The following is a 22,098-nucleotide window of genomic DNA, read 5'->3' as shown; positions in this document are numbered from 1 at the left end:
AGAGAGGCCTTACAGAGATTTGGATAGAGAGCTAGGCAATTGCCCACTATATAAAATGGAACAAGAGCAAGTGCCGGATTCTCCACCTGGGACAGGGAAATCCTAGTTATACAAACAAACTGGGGGATGAGAGCTGGAGTGCAGCCCCATGAAAAGCAAGCTGAGTTTTAGGGTTGATGGCAAGTTGAATATGAGCCAGCAATGCCCTGGAAGCCAAAAGGGCCAACTGTGTCCTGGAGTGCATGAGACACAGTATCACTGGCCCCAATTCTACACTGTACTGTGGGGTTGCACTTCCCATCTCAAGTCCTGTGTCCAGTTTTGGGCACCTCAGTTTAAGAAGGACATCACACTATTAGAGTGTATCAGGAGGAGGGGGACCAAGATGGTGAAGGGTCTCAAGGGCAAGACTTATGAGAAGAGGCTGAGGTCATTTGGCTTGTTCAGCCTGGAGGAGGCTGAAGGGGGACCTCACAGCACGCAACACCTTCCTCATGGGGGCAGCGCAGAGGAGGTTCTGATCTGATCTCTGTGGTGATCAGCAGTAGGACAGGACGAGGTGGCGTGAAGCTGTTGTCATGGGAAACTGAGGTTGGACATCAGGAAATGGTTCATTTTCTGAGAGGACAGTCGGTCCCTGGAAGAGGCTTCCCAGGGAATTTGTCGCGGCACCGAGCCTGACAGAGCTCTAGGAGCGTCTGCACGACACTCGTAGTCACGTGGGTCAGTTTTATGTGGCCCTGCCAGGAACAGGGCGTTGGTTCCATGACGTGACGGGTTCCTGCGATGGGAAGGAAGCTCCTTTGGTCCCGCCCGGCCGTTTCCTGCCGGCGGCTGTTGTGGATCCGGGGCAGGCGCAGCATGGAGCCGGCGGCGGAGGGCGGTGAGCGGCGGGGTGCGCGGGGGCTCGGCCCAACCCAGCCCGCGGCCCCCCCTGACCCCGTGCTTTCCTCTCTTCTCCCTCTCGTTGCAGACGCAGAGATGCTGGGGGCACCCGACCCGGAGCTGGCGGCCACCATGGGGTTCTCGGGCTTCGGTGCGTGTCGATGCGGGCGGGAGGTGCCGGGGAGCCCCGGCGGAGGCTGCTGGTGGAGGTGGGAGCAGAGCCTCTCAGTTGCAGGTGGGGCTCTGTTCCAGTCTGCTTTTTCTTTGTTTTCAGGGAAGAAAGCTCGGACTTTCGACCTCGAAGCGATGTTTGAGCAAACGAGAAGAACCGCAGTAGAGAGGAGCAGAAAGGTCTTGGGTAAGAAGCGTAGTCGGCTTAATGCGTTTTAAAACATGTTTTGATTTCCTCTCTTAGGGTGATGTTTGAAGTGTCTCGGACTGGCTGTCTAGAGAACAAAACATAGACGCAGTTTTGTTCAAGTATAACAGTCCTTAACAGCTTGGGCCTTGATGGATAGTAAAGTTATTAATTTACTTGTGAGGTCTGAGGATGTAAGAGCAGTGTGAGTGTGCAAGCTTGCAGATACAGGAAAAAGGTGAATTTGAACATGAGGGTATTTCCTTTCTTCTTTTACTTAGCTGTGTATGTATTTTGGAAGGGAAGATGGTACGAAGCTTTAATCTAAAGACAACGGAATAATGAAGAAGACGTGTTTGTCTTATACCAAACCTCAGGTTATATTGCAGTCCACAAGTGTGTCTCTGTCTTTTGCTGTGCATTTTCAAGGTGGTGATTTGAGAGTGGTAGATGGAGGAAATTGTATCATTTGCTGCCTGTATCCAAGTGAACAGCAGTCCAAACAAGGTCCTTAAGAGCACTCATATATATTCTAGAAATCCCTTTATCAATTTTGCATGCTTTCTCCATCCGCTTGGACAGTTTGTGCAGAACGTACGCCTTCTGTTTTGTTTTTCATATGATGCCATCACGGTTGAGCAGCTTCCATCCTACTAGATTATACTTAACCTGCTCTCTTAACTGTTACGGTTTATGAAATTAATAGACCTTAATAATCTAATCATGTTACGATGTTAGGGCTTTTTATTGCCTTGATTCTATGCAGAACCACAAGATCTGTGTGGGCTCATTGACTTTGTGGACTTTAAGACACTGTGAAATTCAAATATACAAGGGATTCCCAAATTCAGTTTGGAATGTTTTGTTTTTTTTTTTTTTTTGTGTTCGCTGAATCTAAACACAGCAATGTGTGTCCATGTTGGAAACCTTTTTATGTTTGAGACTCGTTCAACTTGAGCTATCATTTCTCTTGAGAAATCATTTGTTTACATCATCAGGTTTTTGTTTAGGAGGGAGATTCAGTAAGCAATTAAAAACCCCTGAGTTTTTAAGTTAAGATATCTTGACCTATGTCTTGAATGTATCCTCTTCCTTTCCCTGCTCCACCCCACCCCATCCCCCTGCCCTGCCCCCAGATTCTAGGCTTGTGCCTGTAAAGGAAGCATGCAGCATTTTTTTGGTAAAGTTCATTATTTTGCCAAAAATTTTAAAGCTTTGTATGTAGTTCAGGTGTTTAACTTAGAAACAATTTTTAGTATTCAGTGTATAGCAATCAAAAATGTGTATGTGTTACAGCTTTTTGTTGGGGGGCTTAATGTGAGCATTTTATTTTCAGATTTCTTAAGATACACTTCTGATTTTTAGCTTTTTGGAATAACTGTGATAACTTTCGCATATGTCTCCTCCACTACCTGATATGTTTCCTGGTTCTGTATCTTGCAAGTGTTCACATCTGTATGCTTATATACTAATTTAGTTCCCTGCACTATGAAAACATCAAAAGTTCTCTGAAGTGATCATGCTGCTTTAATATAGTGTTGAAAATACTGAAATATCAGCATCCTTATGTAATCAACTTATGTTTGAAAGCATGTGCAAATGAACAACTGGCATTTTTGTTTTCTTGTAGTATTTTGTAGTGTGATCATTGCAGCAGCAATGGAAATTTAGTTTATGTGTAAAAGTATTTTCAGGTTAAATGTTTTATTTGCTGTTACCTTTTCAAATATTTCATGTAGGTCTGAAAATGAAGAAAGTTGGCTAACTATCCTCAGCAAGCCACTAATTTTAATATTTTCTAAAAGACTTGATTATTTGTCTTTTCTGTGCTCTCTGTGTTCAGAGGCCCGTGAAAGAGAAAAGGAAGACCAGACTGAAAAGGAGTTTAGAATTCCATGCGCTGAGTCATCAGCTTCAGCATCCAGTGCAACAGGAGCTGGGTCCACATTAACTGAAAGGTACTTAGATGTGGTGGGAGATTCCATGTAGCAGATTTCTTTTCTGAAAAGGGTGTTTGTTTGTTCTGATAACATGAGTGACATTTAACTTTTGTGAACATGTCTGTGTTATCTGAAGTATTTCAGTGAAAACACAGATTTTGATTTTTTTTTTTTTTCATCCTGAAGATGTGTCCATATTTGTATATATTGATATTAGGTATATTTGATATTCATTTTTGCAGTCTTCTCCTTGATCCTGTTGGGCATACTTTTTAAAAATAACAATAATGTCAATATCTGTGGATTTTTTTAAATATTAGGGCAGATATAATGACAACATGTCAACCTTATTAGCAGCTATTTTTCTTGTTTGTAAATGGAATGTACTTGTTCATGTCTGATGAAAAAGAAAGTGAGGTAGGTGGAGAGCCTCTGCATGCAGGTTTTCTAGAGTAATGGTGGGGTAAAGAAAGTTTTTTGTTTTGTCTTCAGTATGAAATATACTCTTAAGACTTGCCAACATTTATTGATAAACAATGTATGCTATGGCTTTTACAGTTTGAATTCTGAATCGCTGGAAGATCAAAAGGAGCTGAGGGCAATGGGGACCACAAACTCCATTGTATGGCAGGGCTTGCAGAGATGAGTGCACTGTAAATTTTTAGGTTTCTCTATCTATCAAAGTCTAATAAGCCATACAAGACTCTACCAGACCTATATGTATGTATGTTATATATATGTGTGTGTATATATATATATATGTATGTATGTATATATACATACCTATATATATGTATGTTACGGGCTGATAGAGTCTATATGTGGTAGGTTGTTATAGAGAAACTTTTAGAATTTCAGACTGAGCAAATTTTTGTTAGAAAATTTTTTGCCTGTTGCTCTATGAAAAGCTCGAATGAGCCATGCACTCTCACTGAAATAACTGAAATACTGCCCTCTGGATCCTCTTGTGCTCGAGGGAAAAATATCCATGCTCCCATTTTTTTTTTTGATGAACTTATATATCTATTTGGTGACATAATGAAGAACAACAAAAATTTTAAATGTAACATGATTGTGTATTGTGTATGGGTGACTCCAGTATACAGAAGCAATTTAAACAAATGGTAAGGTGGAGAGCAGTCAGTTGATACAGAGGCTTTCCATAATCATTTCATTTTGCTAATGGACCTGACAGGAGAGAACTCCAGGGACTTTGTATAAAGGAAGATAACAAATACCTTTCAGTATGCTGAGTTATTAGGTAAGCTCTGGTAACTCATCCGAGTGCTGCTGATAGTAAATTTTCTTTTGTTTTTCCTTTTGTTTTTACTAAGCATTGAGAAGGAAGGGCTTGACATGAAAAGCTCTCCTGGAAGTTTTGTGTTTCCTTGTAAAACAGGATATGTGGCTTAGTACTTAGTGGTTAGAAACAGGAAGCTAATGAAAGAGACATGCCATTGGGCCTCAGTCTTAATTCAGAGGAACAATTCTGCAACTAACAATTTAAGTCTGAAATACAGGATTTTCTATTTTTTTTATAAAGTAGATTTTAGTTACTATAAACTGATTTAGTATGTGTAGCATCATCTGTTCCCTGAAAATGGCAGCAGTTTACTGAATTTTAATTTTTTTTTTTTTAATTTCCAGGTACTTTCAGATATCTTAGTAGCCCTTATACTAATTTTCTAGTTGATCTCTCCAAAACAACGTGAAGAATAGCTACTGATTATTTTGGCTCTTGAGGTGTTTTGCCGTAGAGGGATGTTTACAATAGTTATGGTATTTAATGTATTTATACAGAAGTATAGTAATTGTGCTTTGCAAAATGAAAAGAAAAAAATGGAGAAAATTGAGTGAATGATGTAAGAAGAGTTAACACATGGGAAGGATATGCTCACATATTTGCACAACTCTCAGAATGTTTTTTATTATTTCTCCTCTTAGTGTACCATCCATGCTCTGTTACAGTTTCCTTTTCTTTACTCTTACAGCTTGTTTCACTCACTGAGGAGGTAATAAGGGGAAGCAAAAAAAATTCCTTACACTTCTCTGAATCCTGGGAAAGGGGCTGGCAAAATGGTTCTTCTTCCTTTACAGCCCCTGGTAGAGTTAGACTGGAAGGCTGAAAGTTGAAGGAGCACCAGTTGTTTTATCCTTTCTGTCAGCACCACTCCCAGTTGCTGTCAGGAGGGCAGATGGGCTTTTGGTCTGGCTGCACTGGCGTGTTGGTATGTTTGACTTTATTCCAGTCAGGACAGAGGATACCAGTAGCTGTAGCTGGAGTACTTGGCTGTGCCTGCCAAGCTTGGAGTGGGGTTGAAAAATAGGACAGCAACTCTGGCCATTTCATGTGCACAGTGGCTACACTGCCCCTTAACATACTGAAATGTTTGATTTGATCAACTTCCTTCCTAGCAAATGAGAAAATGATAAGGACGGGTAGTTAGGAAGAAAGGTAGATATTGCTTTTGGGTGTCTGTAGAAAGATCTGAAAAATCCATGACGCCCGGATTGGAATGGCCTCCTTGTATGTTGTATACATCCTTCTCACTGTCACAGTGTATATTTTTGGTTACATTCCAAAACTTATTAAATAGTTTAGCATTTGGGGAAAAGATTTTTAGTCTAGGAATGCATATCAGCTGTTAAAACACAAGTCTTTTGCCCGTAGTATTGTGAACTTAGTTTTGAGGATAACTTACTGGAAGAACTTTGAAGATCCCAAGCTGTGCTTCACATGCTGTAAAATTTTCCTTTTGGTAAAAGGATATTGATTGCCCCATTGTTGTAGAGTAGGAGAAACTCTTTTTATTTGAGTTGTTTTTACTAGATAATCATATCCTGATGGAAGTCTTTAAATGTCTGTCATCACTATGCAAAAGCAAGTTCGTATGTAGAGGTAGTTTACTTTATTATGCTAATAAATATAGTTGGAAAACTTAGAAAAACTTTCAGGCATCAAACCCGCCTCTTCTCTGTAATATCTGAGGACCTAAATTGTGTTGGGTTTAGGTTTTTTTGATTTATTCCTAAAATAGAGTTTCAGTTGCTTGTCCAACACAAAAATTTGTAGTTAGTACCTGTTTAGTGTACAGCTGGTGTTGGGAGCAGAATGAGGATGCCTCCTCTGTCACAATTACATGGGTTAGAACTGATTTTCTTAATCCTTTATTATGTTCTTAAACTTTCATGTTTTTATTACAGTTTTTAAGTGATAACCTAAACTTTTTTTAAAAAAACCCTAAAGTGATACCTCTATAGTTTAAGAGAAAGAGAAGAGAAAAATAAGACTGTTTTGCAGTCTGCTCACTTAAAAATTCTGAAAATATAAGATCAAATTGCAAGACTTGGCTTGGGAGTTTATCTCACTGAATATGAAAGGAACAAATGATTTGTGCTGCAAAGTATCACTGTGATGATACATACACTTTATGTAGTCGAAAGGCTGCTAATTCCTTTGAGATCTTCTGCTGATTCGAGTGGCGCTTCTTGGAGCTGCCAGCAGAGGGGGCGCGGCTATTTTGAATAAACTGCGTGAACGTGGACTAAATAACTCAACTTTTCAGAAATTTCCCAATGCCAAAAATAATGTGTTTACACTACCGATTTGAACAACATCAAAGTGGCAATTTGATGTAACTTTCAGAGTTTAGACTTTGTGTGAAAGTGCCTAGTACTCTATTATTCTTTACCAGCATTTCAAAGCAAGCGCCATGCTTTGTGTTCTCAGTCTGGGTGTGAGCCTGGGCAGTTACTGTTTTGTTTTCCACCCAGACAACAGAGGTGCAGAGCATCTGTACAAGCTGCAGCTTGAAACAGAATCTTGAAATTGCTGTGTAACGGTATATTCTGTTGGTTTCTAAGCAATGTTGAAATCTGTACTAATGACGTGGTACTGTTGCTTTTACAATCCATTTAACTTTTTTTATTTTCTTCAGTTTTTTGAACTGTCTGTCACTATGATATTCCTTTCTCAAAGCTTTTTTTTGTGCTTTCAAGATGATGGTTAATAAAAATGTACATTAATATACATTTTGCTGCTAATTTTGGTGTCTATAGATTGACAAGAGTGCCCAACATCTTTTATTGGAAAATTCCTATGGAGGTGGCCATGTTCTTGAAATAGTAATGTTTTAAATTTTTCTTGCAGAGAGATAGTCAGTAGTGAAAGTGAGGACGGCTCAAATGAAGAGTTAACTGGTCCTTCCATGCAACCCCAGAGTTCTACTAAAGGTCCAGCTGAGGATACTGATGATGATGATGATGAATTCATTGGGCCACCACTTCCACCAGGGTTCAAGGATAGTGATGACGATAATGACAATGATGATACAGAGGAAGAAGATAATGTAAGTAATTTGTTCTTCTTTAGTGTTTTAATACTTTCAGTAGACTCTGATTTGTGTGTGTGCTCTTCCTTTACGATGGAATTTCTAGGTGAAGTGTGACTTGTTTGAAATGCAGGTTATCTGTTTTTTCTAATGATACTTCATCAAATGCAAATGATTGTTTTGATTTAAAAATACTAGGATTTAAAACAAAATTACACATGTGAAATTCATTATCAGTTATTATACATTGTTTAATTCTTTGTTTTCATGTTATGAAAGAATGAGGTAAACGTTTCATATTAATATTTTAGATGGTTTATTTCCCAAATCATATGTAGAATTTTTTAGAAGAAAGAGGAGGCAGAGGTGGGCCTGAAACAGTTCTATACCAGGACTGTTTTGAGAAAATGAACTATGGTAACTGAGGGGTTTTTTTTTCTTTTTTTCCCCCTTTCTTTCCCTTTTTGTTTCTTTGTTGTTTATTTTTGTGTATTTTGGTTTGTTTTTTTTCTAAAAAAGAGCCAGGCCTATTTGCTAGAGAGATATAGATTTTTCTCTCTATATTGAAATCGAGAAAAACCACTAACAGCCTAATTTTGGTATCACAGATATTTAGTTAGCAAATCTTTCTCCATTTAGTTAAAAGGCATCTGTATCTGGTGCTGGGTGATGTGGTTTAGAGGTTTAAGGATTACAGCGGTAGCACTGAGTTGACGGTTGGACTGGATGATTTTGACGGTCTTTTCCAACCTTTACAATTCCGTGAAAAGATTAATGGTTTGATGTTTGTTCTTCAAAACTGCCTGGATCAAATATTTTGTGGCATTGAATTTTGTTTGATGGTTTCCATGTGTAGCAACAGTGATAGAAGTCCTGTAAAAACAGCCTTACTTATGATGTTTTGAACCACAGGGTAGCAGAAAAAGACCTGTATGTCCTGTTACTCAAATATAAACCTAACTATAAAAAAGCCCCAAATTTTCGGGTGTCTCAAGGCTTTCCTTTCAACTTCTCTTTGGTTTTTACTGGGCACTCTGTTTTTGTATGATATCTCTTAGTTTGCATTTTGTGAACTTCAACACTTAAGTTTATAGTGCTCAATTAAAATGAATGAGATGAACTTCTTAAGCAATGACATAACTGATTTTTAGAGTGAGCCTAAACTTACACGATCACAAATTTTTTCTTTTTTTTCGTTTCCCTGCAGAGGAAATTCTGGTGCCATAGGGGTTTACATTATTATGTCTGGTCCACTTGATTCACTGTTACCTATGGATTTGTTTAATTATCAAACTGTACATTTTAGTCCTGTACCTTCTGTGATCTCCTCTGTACCCCGCATATGACTTTTTCTGTCTCAGGGAACCAACTGGCGATAAATCCCAAACTTCCCTTGAGAACGACATAAACCCTAACTTGACTTATGGCTTACTGTTATTGATCTATGTCAGTAATTGTCTTACTTTTTAGCTGTTATGGCTCTGAGGAGTGAGTCTATATTCCTGAGGGTGTCATAGGCTCACTGAATTTCAGTTGTGTATCATGTCATACCGAAGTCACTCTTTCTCTTCTACCATCTTCTCCAGAATGACGAAGGCAAAAACTATGTTCACAAACAGCTTGTTTGACTTTAACTTATCTCAGTAGTTTTACTTTACTTTAACCTATCTCAGTAGTCACTTTGCTGATTGGCTGTTTTAATTTCTAACAAGATACTGGTGTTTATTTTTTATTTATATGTATTTGAATAATGCTACAGCTGGCTTGACGAAGTGGTTATTGGAGACCAGAGTTAAAAGACCCTACTGAAAAGTTTCAGACAGAAAGGTAACTTGCGGTCTGGTGTGATTTAAGTTTGTCTGAACTTAAGACAATAGTTACAAAACAGTCTAGAACAGATTTGGTTGAGAGTAAGCAGAGCAGCAGAAATATGAGACTTGTGGTTTTTCAGTCTAAACAGTTAATTTATAACTGGGAAGATTTTGTGTCAGTGTGAATGCCAGAGGCCTTTGGGGTCTAGAGCCTTCCCTTACTGCTGCTCGTGAACTCAGTTTTTCTTTCCTGTGAAGGGAATCAGGAAGCAGCTGTGCTTTCCTGATTTCCTGTTGATCGATTGGTGATCACAGGATGATCTTGTGAGCCCCAGGGAAGGCAGGTGTTGCAGTTATGAGAACTCTGTGATTCCTTTTCCTTGCTTGTATGTCAGGCTGTGGTTGGTATACATGGGTGCAGAACTGAGACAGGAGATACTGAAAGCTGAATGTTTTTTTTTCCCTCAGATGTAGTATGAGACTGTCTCTCTTTTGTTAGCGTATTTTGCTGCTGAAGTAATTTCTTGAAAACACAAGTATCAATGTTTTTGACCCTGAAGGAATAACATTTTTCTCCAATGCTTACAGGTATTGCAGTGTATTTGCGATTTGTAATCAGAAGTCTTGTGAATTTTGTATAACTGATAAAATATATCAAAATACTGGCTTTACCTTGATAGCTTGCTGCTGTATCTCAAGCCTGACTTCAGCTGTGGTTTTTATTATAGGAACATTTTGTTTTTCACTATTCCTTGTTCAGCTGTTTTTGCTTTTTTATTACAGACCGTCAATAGGCACATTTGTCAAGTTGGGTTGCTGTGAGGCTGGCAACTTTTGAGTCCAGGGCTGGCCCAGGACTGCCCAGCTCACACTGGATATTTTATGGAATAAACATATGGTAGAAGGAGTTGCTGGTGGTTATTATCTTTGATGGGAATTTTTTGTATCGGTGTTTTTATGGGAAAACGATTAACAGCAGTTATTTGCTGAATTGTTTTGAATCAGCACTGATATTTTTTTGAGTATTATACATTTTTGTAATAGGTACACTTAATATTAATTCCCTCTGATATTTTTGTCTTGTTGTAGTATTCCTTTTTATATAGGAGGCTTGCATTAATTTGAGGAGTGAGGAAAATAAGAAGTTGGCTATTGTGATCAGTGCTTTTCTGTAGTATTTTTTCTTCTACTGGTGTAAAAACCTGTTTGGATCATCAGTGACAATTTTTAATGTGGTTGTAAGCTTGAGAGGGGGAAGGAGGTAGCAGAGCATCTTCTGTAGTATGAAGCTTTACGGGTTTGGTTTCTATCCTGAGAAGTAAGCCTTTCTGGAATACTTGAAGAAAATCTTTAGAAGAGAAAACAGCTTATTTTACAGAGAGCAGATTCTTAATGAGGGCAATATTTCATTTGGTAAATTTTGAGACTGGGAGATACAGTAGTCTTTGCCAGGTTTTTTGCCCTGCAAAGATGCACTGGGAACCTGTCTGGTGTTTGTGCCATCAAAATCCGGCTGGAGGGGGACAAAGACTAGCAAAAAGCAGTCATGGCAGTGTTGATAGGTGGACAGCTTTAAATCTCGGACAAAAACATTTTTCAAGGGAATGGATGGCACCTATTAAAAGACTTCAGTAAGAGAGTGTGTATGTGTTCATGCTCTCTTCTACGCGTCATTAGAAAATGTGCTGAGATCTTTAACAAAACTTAACAGACCGTTAGCATGTTGTGACACTTTTCCTGACTTAAAGCAACAGGTACAAAGGTGATTGTTGAACGATTTGCCAGATGGATTGGTAAGGATTTACCTTCTGTCTGGAGCTGAGTTATAGTTGAGTCTCCTTTGGAACAGAGAACTGTTTCTCCCTGCAGCACCAACATAATCATGTTGTAATTATGTCCCTGAAACAAGTACAGCCTTGGGCGTCCTCAAGGCCCAAGGCTGTACTCTGATTTGGCATGTTTCCAGAGTGATAGCATAGCTGGATTCTAGGTTTTAGAATTGTTTTGAGATATTTTTAAATTTTTCGCAGAAGTTTAACAGGACATACCAGTAATATTCATTTGTTCGGAATGGAAGACAGCCATTTCCTGCTGATTTAGATGGAGAATTTAAGTAGGCTGTAATTGCTCCAATTAGAATTTGGCTAGGGAACCAGGCTAAAAATCATGGTGTTGTAAAAATAAATAAATGTTAGGGGAATTTTTAGTCATCTTAAGGATTTATAACATTTAGGCTGAGGATTGTCTGTCCTGGTAACTGCTGAATCTTATTTACCCAGTCATGTTTCATCTTGTCTAAAGAGGAAAAGTGTAGTAAGCCAAACAAAGCAATTTTTGTGTGTGCAATAGACACAGAAAAGTGTGGGTTTGAGAATGAGAGGCATTATTTTTTTTAACCATTTCTAGGCATTGAGGAGTTGATGAAAAATAGGTAGCAATTGCCATTGCTTTTAATTTGAGTGTTACCTTCCTACTTAATAAAAAAAAAAATGCTTTTGTCATATATGTGCATACTGTGTTCTTAGGTCTTGACAATAAAAATCAGATAAATGTATTTTCTTTATATTAAACTTGGAACAAGTTGTGGAATTTTTGTTAAGGACTATTGATGTCGTTACCGGTGTTGCAAAGAGTAAGAAAAAATATTTCCAAAGTGAGTTAAAATGAATTTGCAAGCTTCCCAAAAATTAAAAGAAAACAAAATCTGGCCCCTAAAATTTGTATAATGAAGCTCAGTCTAAAAATGTGAGACAATCAAACAGAAGCTGTAATGGAAGGAATGCTTAACATAAGAAACTGAGAGTATCATATGAAGAGGAAGCTAACAGTGTAATTCCCTGAGGAAATGTTTGTCTTTGATAAAAAGGCGTGGGATGTTTGCTCATCTTCTCTTCAACACAGTGCCCCCGAGTTCGTGATTACCAGTTGTTCTACAGAAAATGAATGTACTTTCAAAAATGTCTATTGATTCTGCACAACCTAGTAAGGCCAAGCCTTCTCTGCTGTGTATCATGCCATGCCTTTTTGGTGGATGATATTGATTTTAATTAACTTGTAATATGACAGAATATGAGAAGTTTTAGAATGTTTCCTCCACAGATACATACTTAGTCCTATGAGGTTGTTTCTAGAAATATTTTGTGAGAATATTAGTAGACATATATTTGTTAACCGGGAGGTACTTAAAAATTAGAGACGTGACTTTAGCAATGTTAAATAAAATGTGATATAGAACATAATTATTGTTACTAGTGCCCTTTTTAACAAACTTCAGTGGTCTTCTTATGTCCCGTTTTTACTTTTTATCCTCTCCTTTAGAGACCCTTTATCAGGTCAGTCTGAAGCTGGTGGAGCCAGCTTCTTTAGGAGCTGCTGGCACCACTTCTGTGTTTGAAGAGAGAACTGTTAAGAGTGTGTGCTGGTTTAAAGGTAAACCAGCAGGGGAAATGAACTCAACTCAAAAGAGAGCTTATAAGTCAGAATAACCATTTAATAAAATAATACAATAAGTACAATTATACAGACAAACAATTGGTTTTAACCCACAAAACCCAAATATATAACCCAGCACCCTGGGGCATGAACAGAGCGGTGTTCTTTGGGCCCTCTGAGTCAAAAGGAAAAGGAGAGGGGAAAACCTGTTGGTGAGAGTGCTGTTGCAGTCTGGTCAAGAGTGATGGTTGCAGTCTGGTTGAAAAATGGTGGTTGCAGTCCAGTCGAGAGTGGTGATCTGCAGTCTTCCTCTGGATCCCACGAGTGGTTAAAAAGGTCCCAAGACTCCAAGATTATATATCCTCCAGTTCAGGCAGGAATGCTCAGTACCTCCCTCAGGGCGGGGTGTTCCTTTAATGGGGGTTCCTTAATGGGCGTGAGGACAAGAGCAACTCCTATCTGGCAGGCCTCTTAGCACCTAATTTATAACCTGAGGAGTCAGGCTCTATGTGCAGATGGTGTAAATGGTTCATTGATAACAGTTTCTGGGAAATGGCATGGAAGGCCAAGGGAATACACAGTTTTGGGTTACACCCATCCAGTGATGAACTGGTCTCAGCTGTCCTAACTAGGACAGAGTGAAGGAAAGTGTTCTTCATCTCAGGACCGGATATACTTTGGCTGCAAACCTCCCACCCTTGGAACATGGGATCCTCATGCAACCCTTGATTTCTTTATAGTCAGAAGATTTTGTGGAAGATAATGTCCTCTACTGTCCTTAGAGGGGGTGTAGAATTATTTTTTTTTTTCCTGCAAATATGTTTGAGGCATGGATAACCTTGAGACTGTCCAATTCTGTGACCTATGCCTTAAGAAAAACAATAAAATCTAAGTCTTTCTAAGGACATATTCTACATGTGCATCTCAGTTACAAGACTGTACTTTTGGTATAGTATTATTTAACAAGAATGAGTAGTTGGAAATGTTGGGAAATTCTGTTCATCCAATGATATATGAAAATTCAATCCTAAATATTACTTTCTTTACTTCCAGTAGAAGTTGGGATATTTGGAGGTGAAGATACTGAAATTAGTTTATTCTTTGAGAACCTAAAAAGCTTACAGACAAGAGAAAGTATTGACTACATCTTTACATGATGCTTCTTTTGGCAGTTGCTTTAAATTTCAAATATGCTTTTAAAAAGAAGCACAAATAGCATATTGTTTCCATCAGTGTTAGAATATATAAAAAATTTTAAAATTTGGCAAGGGAGCTAATAGCAATGCTCACACTGTATTTGACCTTGTTGGCATCGCTGTGGAAAACATAAATGGGAGATAGCAGGTTCTCTTTTTATCTGGCACGTGAGGGGTATCTTTCTGAAAAGTTGTTTATGCTCTAAGCAGAATAATGAGTAATACAGGTATAGAAACTCTTGCTTGAATCAAGAGGAAAATGAAGTGGATGATAACAAGTATTTGAAATATTCATGGTGAGGATGAATAAATAATTTAAAAGGGCTGTATTTGAAGGAGGAGTGTAAGTGACATGCAGTTACACTTCCTCTCCAAAACAAGTCTTCACAGGATTTTTGATGAAGAACTGATTTATGTTAAACTGTTGGAACTGCAGACTGCTCCAATGGAATCCTTGGAGAGCCATTTTCTTGACTCTAGCAATGTCTGCTGTTTGTTTAAAAGATGGCTTTGGATTTTTATGAATGTGAAACTACCATATATATTGTTTTACAACTGCTGCAATGGCATCTCTTATTTGCAGGTGGGCACTTAGCAGTATACAGGGACTATACATACTTGATGCTAACAGTATCCAGATCACACAGTAATCATACTGAACTTCTTTCCATTACTCCTGATTATCCTTTTTCTTTGTATTTTAAAACCTAGTAAAATTATTTTCAAATTATTAGGATCTTGAATAGTATTTTGCTGCATTACCTTGTATACTATTTATAAATGTTTATTTGATGCATTATAACTAGAGAGTAATGCATGTTCATTTAACCAGATATTGTGGGAATATGTTAAGAATTTTTTCTGCTTTCCTTTCATAAACTAAAATAATTACTTTCTCCAGAGGAACTGAATAATCATAAAGAATCATTCATATGACTTTTTTATTAACCATATCCTTTCATGCTCTAGTTCTCAGACTTTTGAAATGTGTTTAAAGCTCTTAGTTAGATTCTAGTGAGTGCATGTGTTGCTTTTGTAAACTATTAGTTCCTTTATGCTGCTGGAAGTATTTTATTTTAATTTTGAACGTTATCAGTTTTAAAAGTGTTGGTTTTGTAGAAAAACTTTTTGAAATGTCTCAAAGTGCCTACTTAATGACAGATAAGATAAAGATTTCTTTTTCAGTTTTCTTCTAGGGACTTACATCTATTTATATGAGAACCTTAAGGTAGTCTAAAAAGTCAGGTGACTTAGATGTAGCACTTGGTTTTCAAGTAAAACATTACTTTGTTTAACAAAAGTTACTTTCATATCATAAGCATTATGTGCAAGAATAGCAAAAAGGTGATACATTATGTAACCTTTACTTCCCAATACAAAAGAAATAGTTCAGACAAGACCTTTTCTGTAGAGGTAGGGAGCTCTCTCTTCTAAAACAGGGCTTAATGCAAATAGCTCATAAATAGTTATCTCATGAAGCTCAGGTTCATTCTTTGCTGCTGTGTCTGCATTGCAGTTATTACACGAGTTACCTGAATGAATCACAAGTTTAAGTTTGTCCGCATGAGATGCAGTCAGTGTTTGAGTTAAAACTTTCCTGTTTCTTTGATTCAGCTTAACTCTAGTACTGCCAACTAACATCAGTACACTTTTTTTTTTCCTTTCCTTCCCCAAAATTGCACAAGAGGGCAGTGAAAACACCATAGATCCCTAGCAGCCTTCATGGAACTTCTGGATGTCTTGCATAGTTTCTGCAACCCCCTTTAGCACCTATCTTGGAACCAGTTTTAAGAGTAAACAGTAGAATGTCAAGGTTTTGGTTTGGATTATTTGGATGTGTGGAATTCATTGCAGTGAGCATTCTCGAGTGATGAAACACAAGGTCTTAAATCAGAGTTGAACTTAGTCACAGTGGCTGTTTGCAGTACAGAGGCCCCAGAGGTTATTTTTCATGTAATAATGAGTGTGAATGCAGGAAATAAATTCTGGAGCAGCTATAGAAAGTAGGAACTTACTTTTCTACACGTGATCAAAACTTCTGTCATGGAAAAAATGATTTTGAAGAGTTACATTATTCAATTAATTAATTCAGATCATATCTGGAATGAAAGCAAAAGCCAGAGTTCTAATCAATATGAATTGTTGGCATAGAAATGTTGGAAATATTTTGTTTCTAGATTTCTGGAGTTTCAGAACAAACAGTCTTGTGACAGGACAAATGCAATCCCACTAAAAAGGGGTCTGTAAGTACGTTTCTGCTGCAGTGTTTAGTGACTTGGCCTTTTGTTGGGAATCAAATTAGAGGGACTTAAAGCCTCCTTGACTCGTCAGTGTACAACTATTCTAGTTCTGCCTATTCTGAAATACCAGAAAGGAATTAAAGACTTCAGTTTTCTCAGAATGCATACAAATTGTGTCCTTATTTTGCTGTTAGTCATTGTGTCCAGAAGACAGCTACCAAGAACAGATGATGTATTCTCTGCGTGTTATTGAACCTACATCTCTGAGCCTATTTTGAAGCCTGCCTTTATATTTAATGCATGTTGAGTAAATGTTGTTTGTAAATGTTGTGGTTGTGCTACACATATTGCAGGCACAAAGCAAATTTTGTAAAAATGCTGTGTTGATAGGATTGAACTGCTATTACTAGTTTTTTAGGAATTAGGAGTAGAAGATAAGATTTTATTCAAAAAATAAATTATGCGGAAATGTGGTGGCTGATGCAGATAGTTCAGTTGAAAAGGCATATCAGCATTGGTTTTAAAGAATAATTTGTGATTTCTTGGAAGAGGTAAACTCTCATTCTTCATATTGGGAATATTCTGAGCAGAAGGGGAAAACAGTGATTAATTCTTAAACTTTTGAACTGCATCTGAATGGCAACAATTATGGCACTTGAAAAAATTCTTCAACTGTTTTGAATTTTAGTGCACAACTTTCAAACTAGAATCTTTCAACATTTCGATTAAGAGGTAATGTAACATATATCTGTTAAGAGCTTGCTATGCTTTGCTTGAAATATGGATTGAGAAGAGTCATAGCTCATAGAATAATTACTGTTTCTCAGGTCAATAATCTTGCAAGTTTCATGCATCATATGGATTTATAGGTGTTTATCTGCCTTTTTCTAACCAACCTGTTACTTAGGGTGTCTTGGAATGTGCTGTTCTCTGCAAAGAAAGCAAACTTACATATCAGGCTATAATCACATCAGGGGGCATCAGCTGGCTTTCAGTGCCATCAGATTTGTAACTTTTTTCAGTACAAATAGTCAGTGTATGTCTCTTGCAAAGCTAATGTCATGAAGAAACTGCTCTTGTCTTAAGTATAAGAATAAAGAGATTTCTCAGTGACATTCCTTCTTAGGTACATTCATTACCTTTTCTACTGGGTACCAAAATGTCAGAAATAGAAATTCAGAAGAAAAAATAACTAGCTTAATCATCCTCAGTGTCTACAAACTGCACATACTTGTTTTATAAGATCACTGTGATACAGAGTGCTGAATCGTTCTGAAGACAACCCCTTCTTGGTTTTCAGTGTTAAGCCTTGGTCTTTATGAGCATTCTGTGCCATTTTAGGTGCTTCAAGACCATCTAAAAAGAAATTCTTTTATCTCCGTTAATTTTTCCTGTGGAAAATATTAAAATTCTCCCATGTGCTAGTTGCTCTTTTTATATCACTCATGTATTTTTTATACATTTACTTTTCCTCACGTTTAAAAATGCTGTCTTGTTTGGATGACATTCATGGATGTGCAGGCATACAAAGTAAAATGTTGAGTCACATATCAGACTGTGATAAGTTTTGACTCATTAAAAGTGTATCATCCAAAACTAAATTCTAGAAATAACAGAGCAAACCTCACAGTATATTTCGATAGAAAATAGTTTAAAAATTCTGTCATAGATTTCTTTTCTGTCAACGGAATTATAATAACTTCATTTATTTTAACTTGGCAGTTATTACATTTCATTTTGCAAAGTCCTTCAGAGTTGTTCCTCTGTTCTGTGATTAAATGCTGCCTTATCTAGCATTGGTGAGGACAGCCAGTTGTTTTGGGGCTTTTGTTTTGTTTTTTTAGTCCGTGACAGACCTGTACTCTGTCATAATTGCTAGTTCTTCCTAAGGTGCCTTGTAGGGGTCAGGCATTCTGTTGATCCTTCTGTCCCCTTCTTGCTTGTATCCATATCTGTGGTGACTCTGTTATATTTTTCTCCTTTCTCTAAAGGAATCTTTCAAAAATAGATTTTTAAAATAACAGATGTTTATATTTGCATTGTGACTGTGCAAGCCTGTAAATAATAGAGTAATAAAGGAAGTTTCTGCATTTGACAACTGCATTTGACAAGGCGGTTCCCTTCAATAATTTCTAAATTAATGGTGTAAATAGTCCTAGGCTTAGTCCAGTTGCTGTCCATAAAATATTTTTCTTATGGAAGGCAATTATGAGATATTGAATAGACAGTGAATTTATGAGAAGGCCTGATGGTAGTTTTCTGTGATTTCTCAAAGTGGTGTAGTCCAAATGAGAAACTGCAATCAGTGTTTCAATGCAGAATGACCAGTAGTAAAATAATTCAATGCATTTTCAGCAAAAATATTAACTCCCCTGAGTAAAATGAATGTCACTAAATCTAAATTAGTTATAACTATGCTATTTTAAATACTGTTTTAAATGAGCATCTGCTCAAATCACATGATAGTTATGAAAACTAGTCCTATCCTGTAAAAAATTTAATAGTTGTCAACTGTAGTTTAACTCTGTAATTTAATACAATTTACATTAGTTTACCTCTTGAGAATTGTCTCGTAGTGTAGGACCTAATGGAAGCTGCAACTCTGTCTGATACTTTTAGGGAGTAGCCTCATGATGTACTCTGCAACCAAGTTTGAGTGGGTGGGAGAATGTCATAGAAATTACCCAACTTCTCTGGCGAAATTTTGCATCTGGCTGCATCTTGTGTGGGACGGGTGTCTGAAGAAGAGTTAATATTACTCTAAGTAAAACTCTTAATTATAGAAAATTTCCATACTGAGAAGTATGGAGAGAAAAAGATACTGAAAATGTGGGATGGCAGAGATTCAGGTTTCCTTCTGATGGTTATGGATTTATCAAATCTCCTTGCTTTCCAATATAGTAAGAAGATTTTTTTTTTTTCTGGGGTCAGCCTTGGCACTTCCTTTTTGTTCACCTTTTTGGAATATTAGTTAGTGATATAGTATTTTTTGGAGCATTTTAAACCTAAGTTATATAGGTGAGAAAATATCTCCATGCTATGTTTTTTCTTACTGTTACATAACCACTAATGTAATTGGCTTGTTTTCAGAATTAAATTGAGCGGGAGAAACTGGGTTTGGTTCAAAGCTGTTTGTAGATGTTGAAGTTTTTGTAGATAAAGAAAGTGAAATCAGGAGTGATTGAGACACAGATCATCTTAAAGAGAGATTGTTGGTGGGTTTAGGCTTTCTGTATTAGGAGATATGTCTTGCAGGTCAGGAATTGATACGAGACTCCGAACACATGTGCAAAATATTTGTATTTGGAATAAGTAATGTTTAATATCTTTAATCTGTAATAACTAATCTTTCATCAAAGACAACAACACAGCTTTAGATTTTGTGGGGTTTTTGAAAACACAGCATGGCAGTCCCTGGCAATACAGTTCCTGACTTCACTCAGTGCCATTATTCTTGCTGAAGAGGCATGCAGGAGAATCTCTGAGGCACACTGACAATAATCTCTCAGCCTGGCACTTTTACCTTGAGGACTTACTGTGTAAACGTTAGGCTTAACATACCATACCCTGTTGTAGTTACAAGTTCTGAGAAGGTCATCTCAGGTCTTTCATCCTTTGGGGTGGATAGGTTAAATTGCATGCAGTTCACATTATAGCTTATGGGTTATTTGAGTTCTTTAAGTGCAAGTTTGTAAACACTTGAACAGTAATTATCATCTTGGAACAAATACGTAACCTTATGAAAAATTCCAGTGTTCTAGCCAGTACTCTCCCCCTCCCTTTATTGTACAAAATTTTGATATGTAATTTGTATTTGTCCTGTCCCTCTCAGTATTAATAGATACTTCTAAGCCCTTGATACCCGCAACCAGCTGCAAAAATCTATTTATATGCATTTGCTCACTCTTTCTAGCTTGTTCCCTTACCGATGGTCTATGCTACTGGAATTGTTCGGTATCATAGTGACTGTGAGGATTTCAGAATGCATGAATAACTTGTAATGGGTTTTAGTAATTTTTGTACGTATCTGCGTCAAATTGATGATTGTGTTTCAAAAGCAGAATTCTTTTGTTTTCTCTTAATTCTGTATTACACTGAAATTCCAAGGGTAAGTGGTTCACAGGTAGGAACAACAACTTACCAAGTGTCAGAGTTTTCCCATTTTAAAGGTTTTCCCATTTTAACAGATTGCCCTACACAGTCATTTCTGAACTAATTGGTTTAGGAAGGGAGTTTCTTCCTGTCTATAGTGGTTTATCAGGATCTCATGAGAGGAACCTGAAGACAAGGGGTTGCCATCATTCTCTACCCAGAGGTCCATTTTTGCTCTCTCAGACTGGATATTACTTGGGATAACCATATGAAATGAGGATTCAGAAATGAAGGCCAGGTAAACCTTAAAAACGTGTAAAGAAAAGTGCTTTCAAGTGATCTGTATTTTGCACTTTGCATTTTTTTCTGTAAACAGAATAATGGCATTGAAAAACTCTAGGCAAAACAATCTGTTTTGTAAGCCTATCTACTGTCCATTTTGTGTGGCTTCCAAGAGGTAAATTCTTAAGAGGCCTGGGAAACAGTCAAGTGTAGGACAGCAGTAGGTGTTATGTGAGATAGCATTAGTCTCAGGAATAAACCATGTCATTTCATGGATCACACGTTCAAGGGGCATGTCAAACATGAGGTTAATGTGAAGAATTCAGACTTACAGAATGAATTCCAGAAACAGGAGTTAAATTCTGCCCAAGCGCAGCAAACTATGCAAAATTGGGAATCCTTGTTTTGGCTTCCATATTAGTTGTCTGGAAAATGTCCATAGCAAGGAATTTGAACAAATCTGAGCAAAAAATCTTGGACTGCATTTAATTCCAATTATTTTATGGGTCATATGTTCCTTCCCACCACTTCATCCTTTCCTGTGGAAAGCCAGTAAGTGTTTATAAGCTCTCTGCTTCTCTCATGCACATTTTTGGCTTATTTTGTGCTTTTGTTTCTCTTTTGATAGAACAGTGCTTGGACTTGCTTATTACAGGGGAAGAACTGCTGGAGGATTTTTTTTAGCTTGCTTTTTTAATGGAAACAGTAGTTATGGAATCATGCATTCCCTAGGAACTCTACCAATCAGTCAGCCAGGAGGTATGGAATACCACGGGTCTGTTTTCTCAACAATAGCAAGATTACGCTTGTAACATGAGCCTTATACGCAAAGCTGATTTTTTTTCCTATTGTGGTTTTTTTGTTTGGTTTTACATCCCTAGGGGACGAAGGCATGGAGAAGTGAAGAGCCCTCCCCTCTGCTAAGAAGGGTTTTGGGGGTTTTTGTGAATGAAAAGCTGGACATGACCCAGCAATAAATGCTTGCAGCCGAGAAAACCAACTGGTTCCTGGGCTGAATCCAAAGCAGTATGAGCAGCAGGTCAAGAAAGGGGATTCTACCCCTCTGCTCCACTCTAGTGAGACCCCACATGGAGCACTGCATCTGGGGTCCCAAGCACAGGAAAGGCTGAGAGCGTTGGGGTCTGGATAAGAGAAGGCTCAGGGGAGACCTTATTGCAGCCTTCCAGTATGTAAGAAGCCCCATAAGAAAGATGGAGGCAAACCTTTTAGCAGGGTCTGTACTTATAGAACAAGGGGTAATGGCTTTGAGCTGAATTAGGGCTGATTTGGAGTAGCTATAAGGAGGTTTTTTACGTGGAGGGTGGTAAAACACTGGAACAGGTTAGCCAGAGAGATGGTAGGGGGATTGGACTGGTTGACATTTACAGATTCCTTCCAACTCAAACTATTGGATGATTCTGTGTAACTAATAGGCATTAATAGTGGTTTCTATCTTGGTGAAATCTGAGTGGCTCAAATGAATGCCATCTACCATACTTATTATTGTGTCGTTGTAGCACACGTGCAAGAT

General features: G+C 37.7%; 1 protein-coding gene across 1 annotated transcript in view; it reads left to right on the top strand.

The window, feature by feature from the left end:
* The first annotated feature begins 806 nt into the window (after positions 1–806).
* LOC113994742 (WD repeat-containing protein 70) overlaps positions 807–22,098 on the top strand; it is a 73,391-nt gene continuing 52,099 nt past the window's right edge. The window contains exons 1-5 of the mRNA XM_039385645.1: positions 807–883; positions 974–1,036; positions 1,160–1,243; positions 3,087–3,201; positions 7,334–7,532. Coding sequence (XP_039241579.1) covers positions 862–883; positions 974–1,036; positions 1,160–1,243; positions 3,087–3,201; positions 7,334–7,532 — 483 coding nt within the window. The 5' untranslated portion in view covers positions 807–861. The remainder of the gene's footprint in view (positions 884–973; positions 1,037–1,159; positions 1,244–3,086; positions 3,202–7,333; positions 7,533–22,098) is intronic.

The sequence above is a fragment of the Pipra filicauda genome, unplaced genomic scaffold, assembly GCF_003945595.2.
Source record: "Pipra filicauda isolate LSUMZ 115617 unplaced genomic scaffold, ASM394559v2 scaffold426_size588282_pilon, whole genome shotgun sequence".
In the NCBI taxonomy this organism is placed as follows: Eukaryota; Metazoa; Chordata; class Aves; order Passeriformes; family Pipridae; genus Pipra; species Pipra filicauda.
The sequence above is the reverse complement of the archived record's forward strand: the minus strand, read 5'-3'. Positions and strand labels throughout refer to the sequence as shown.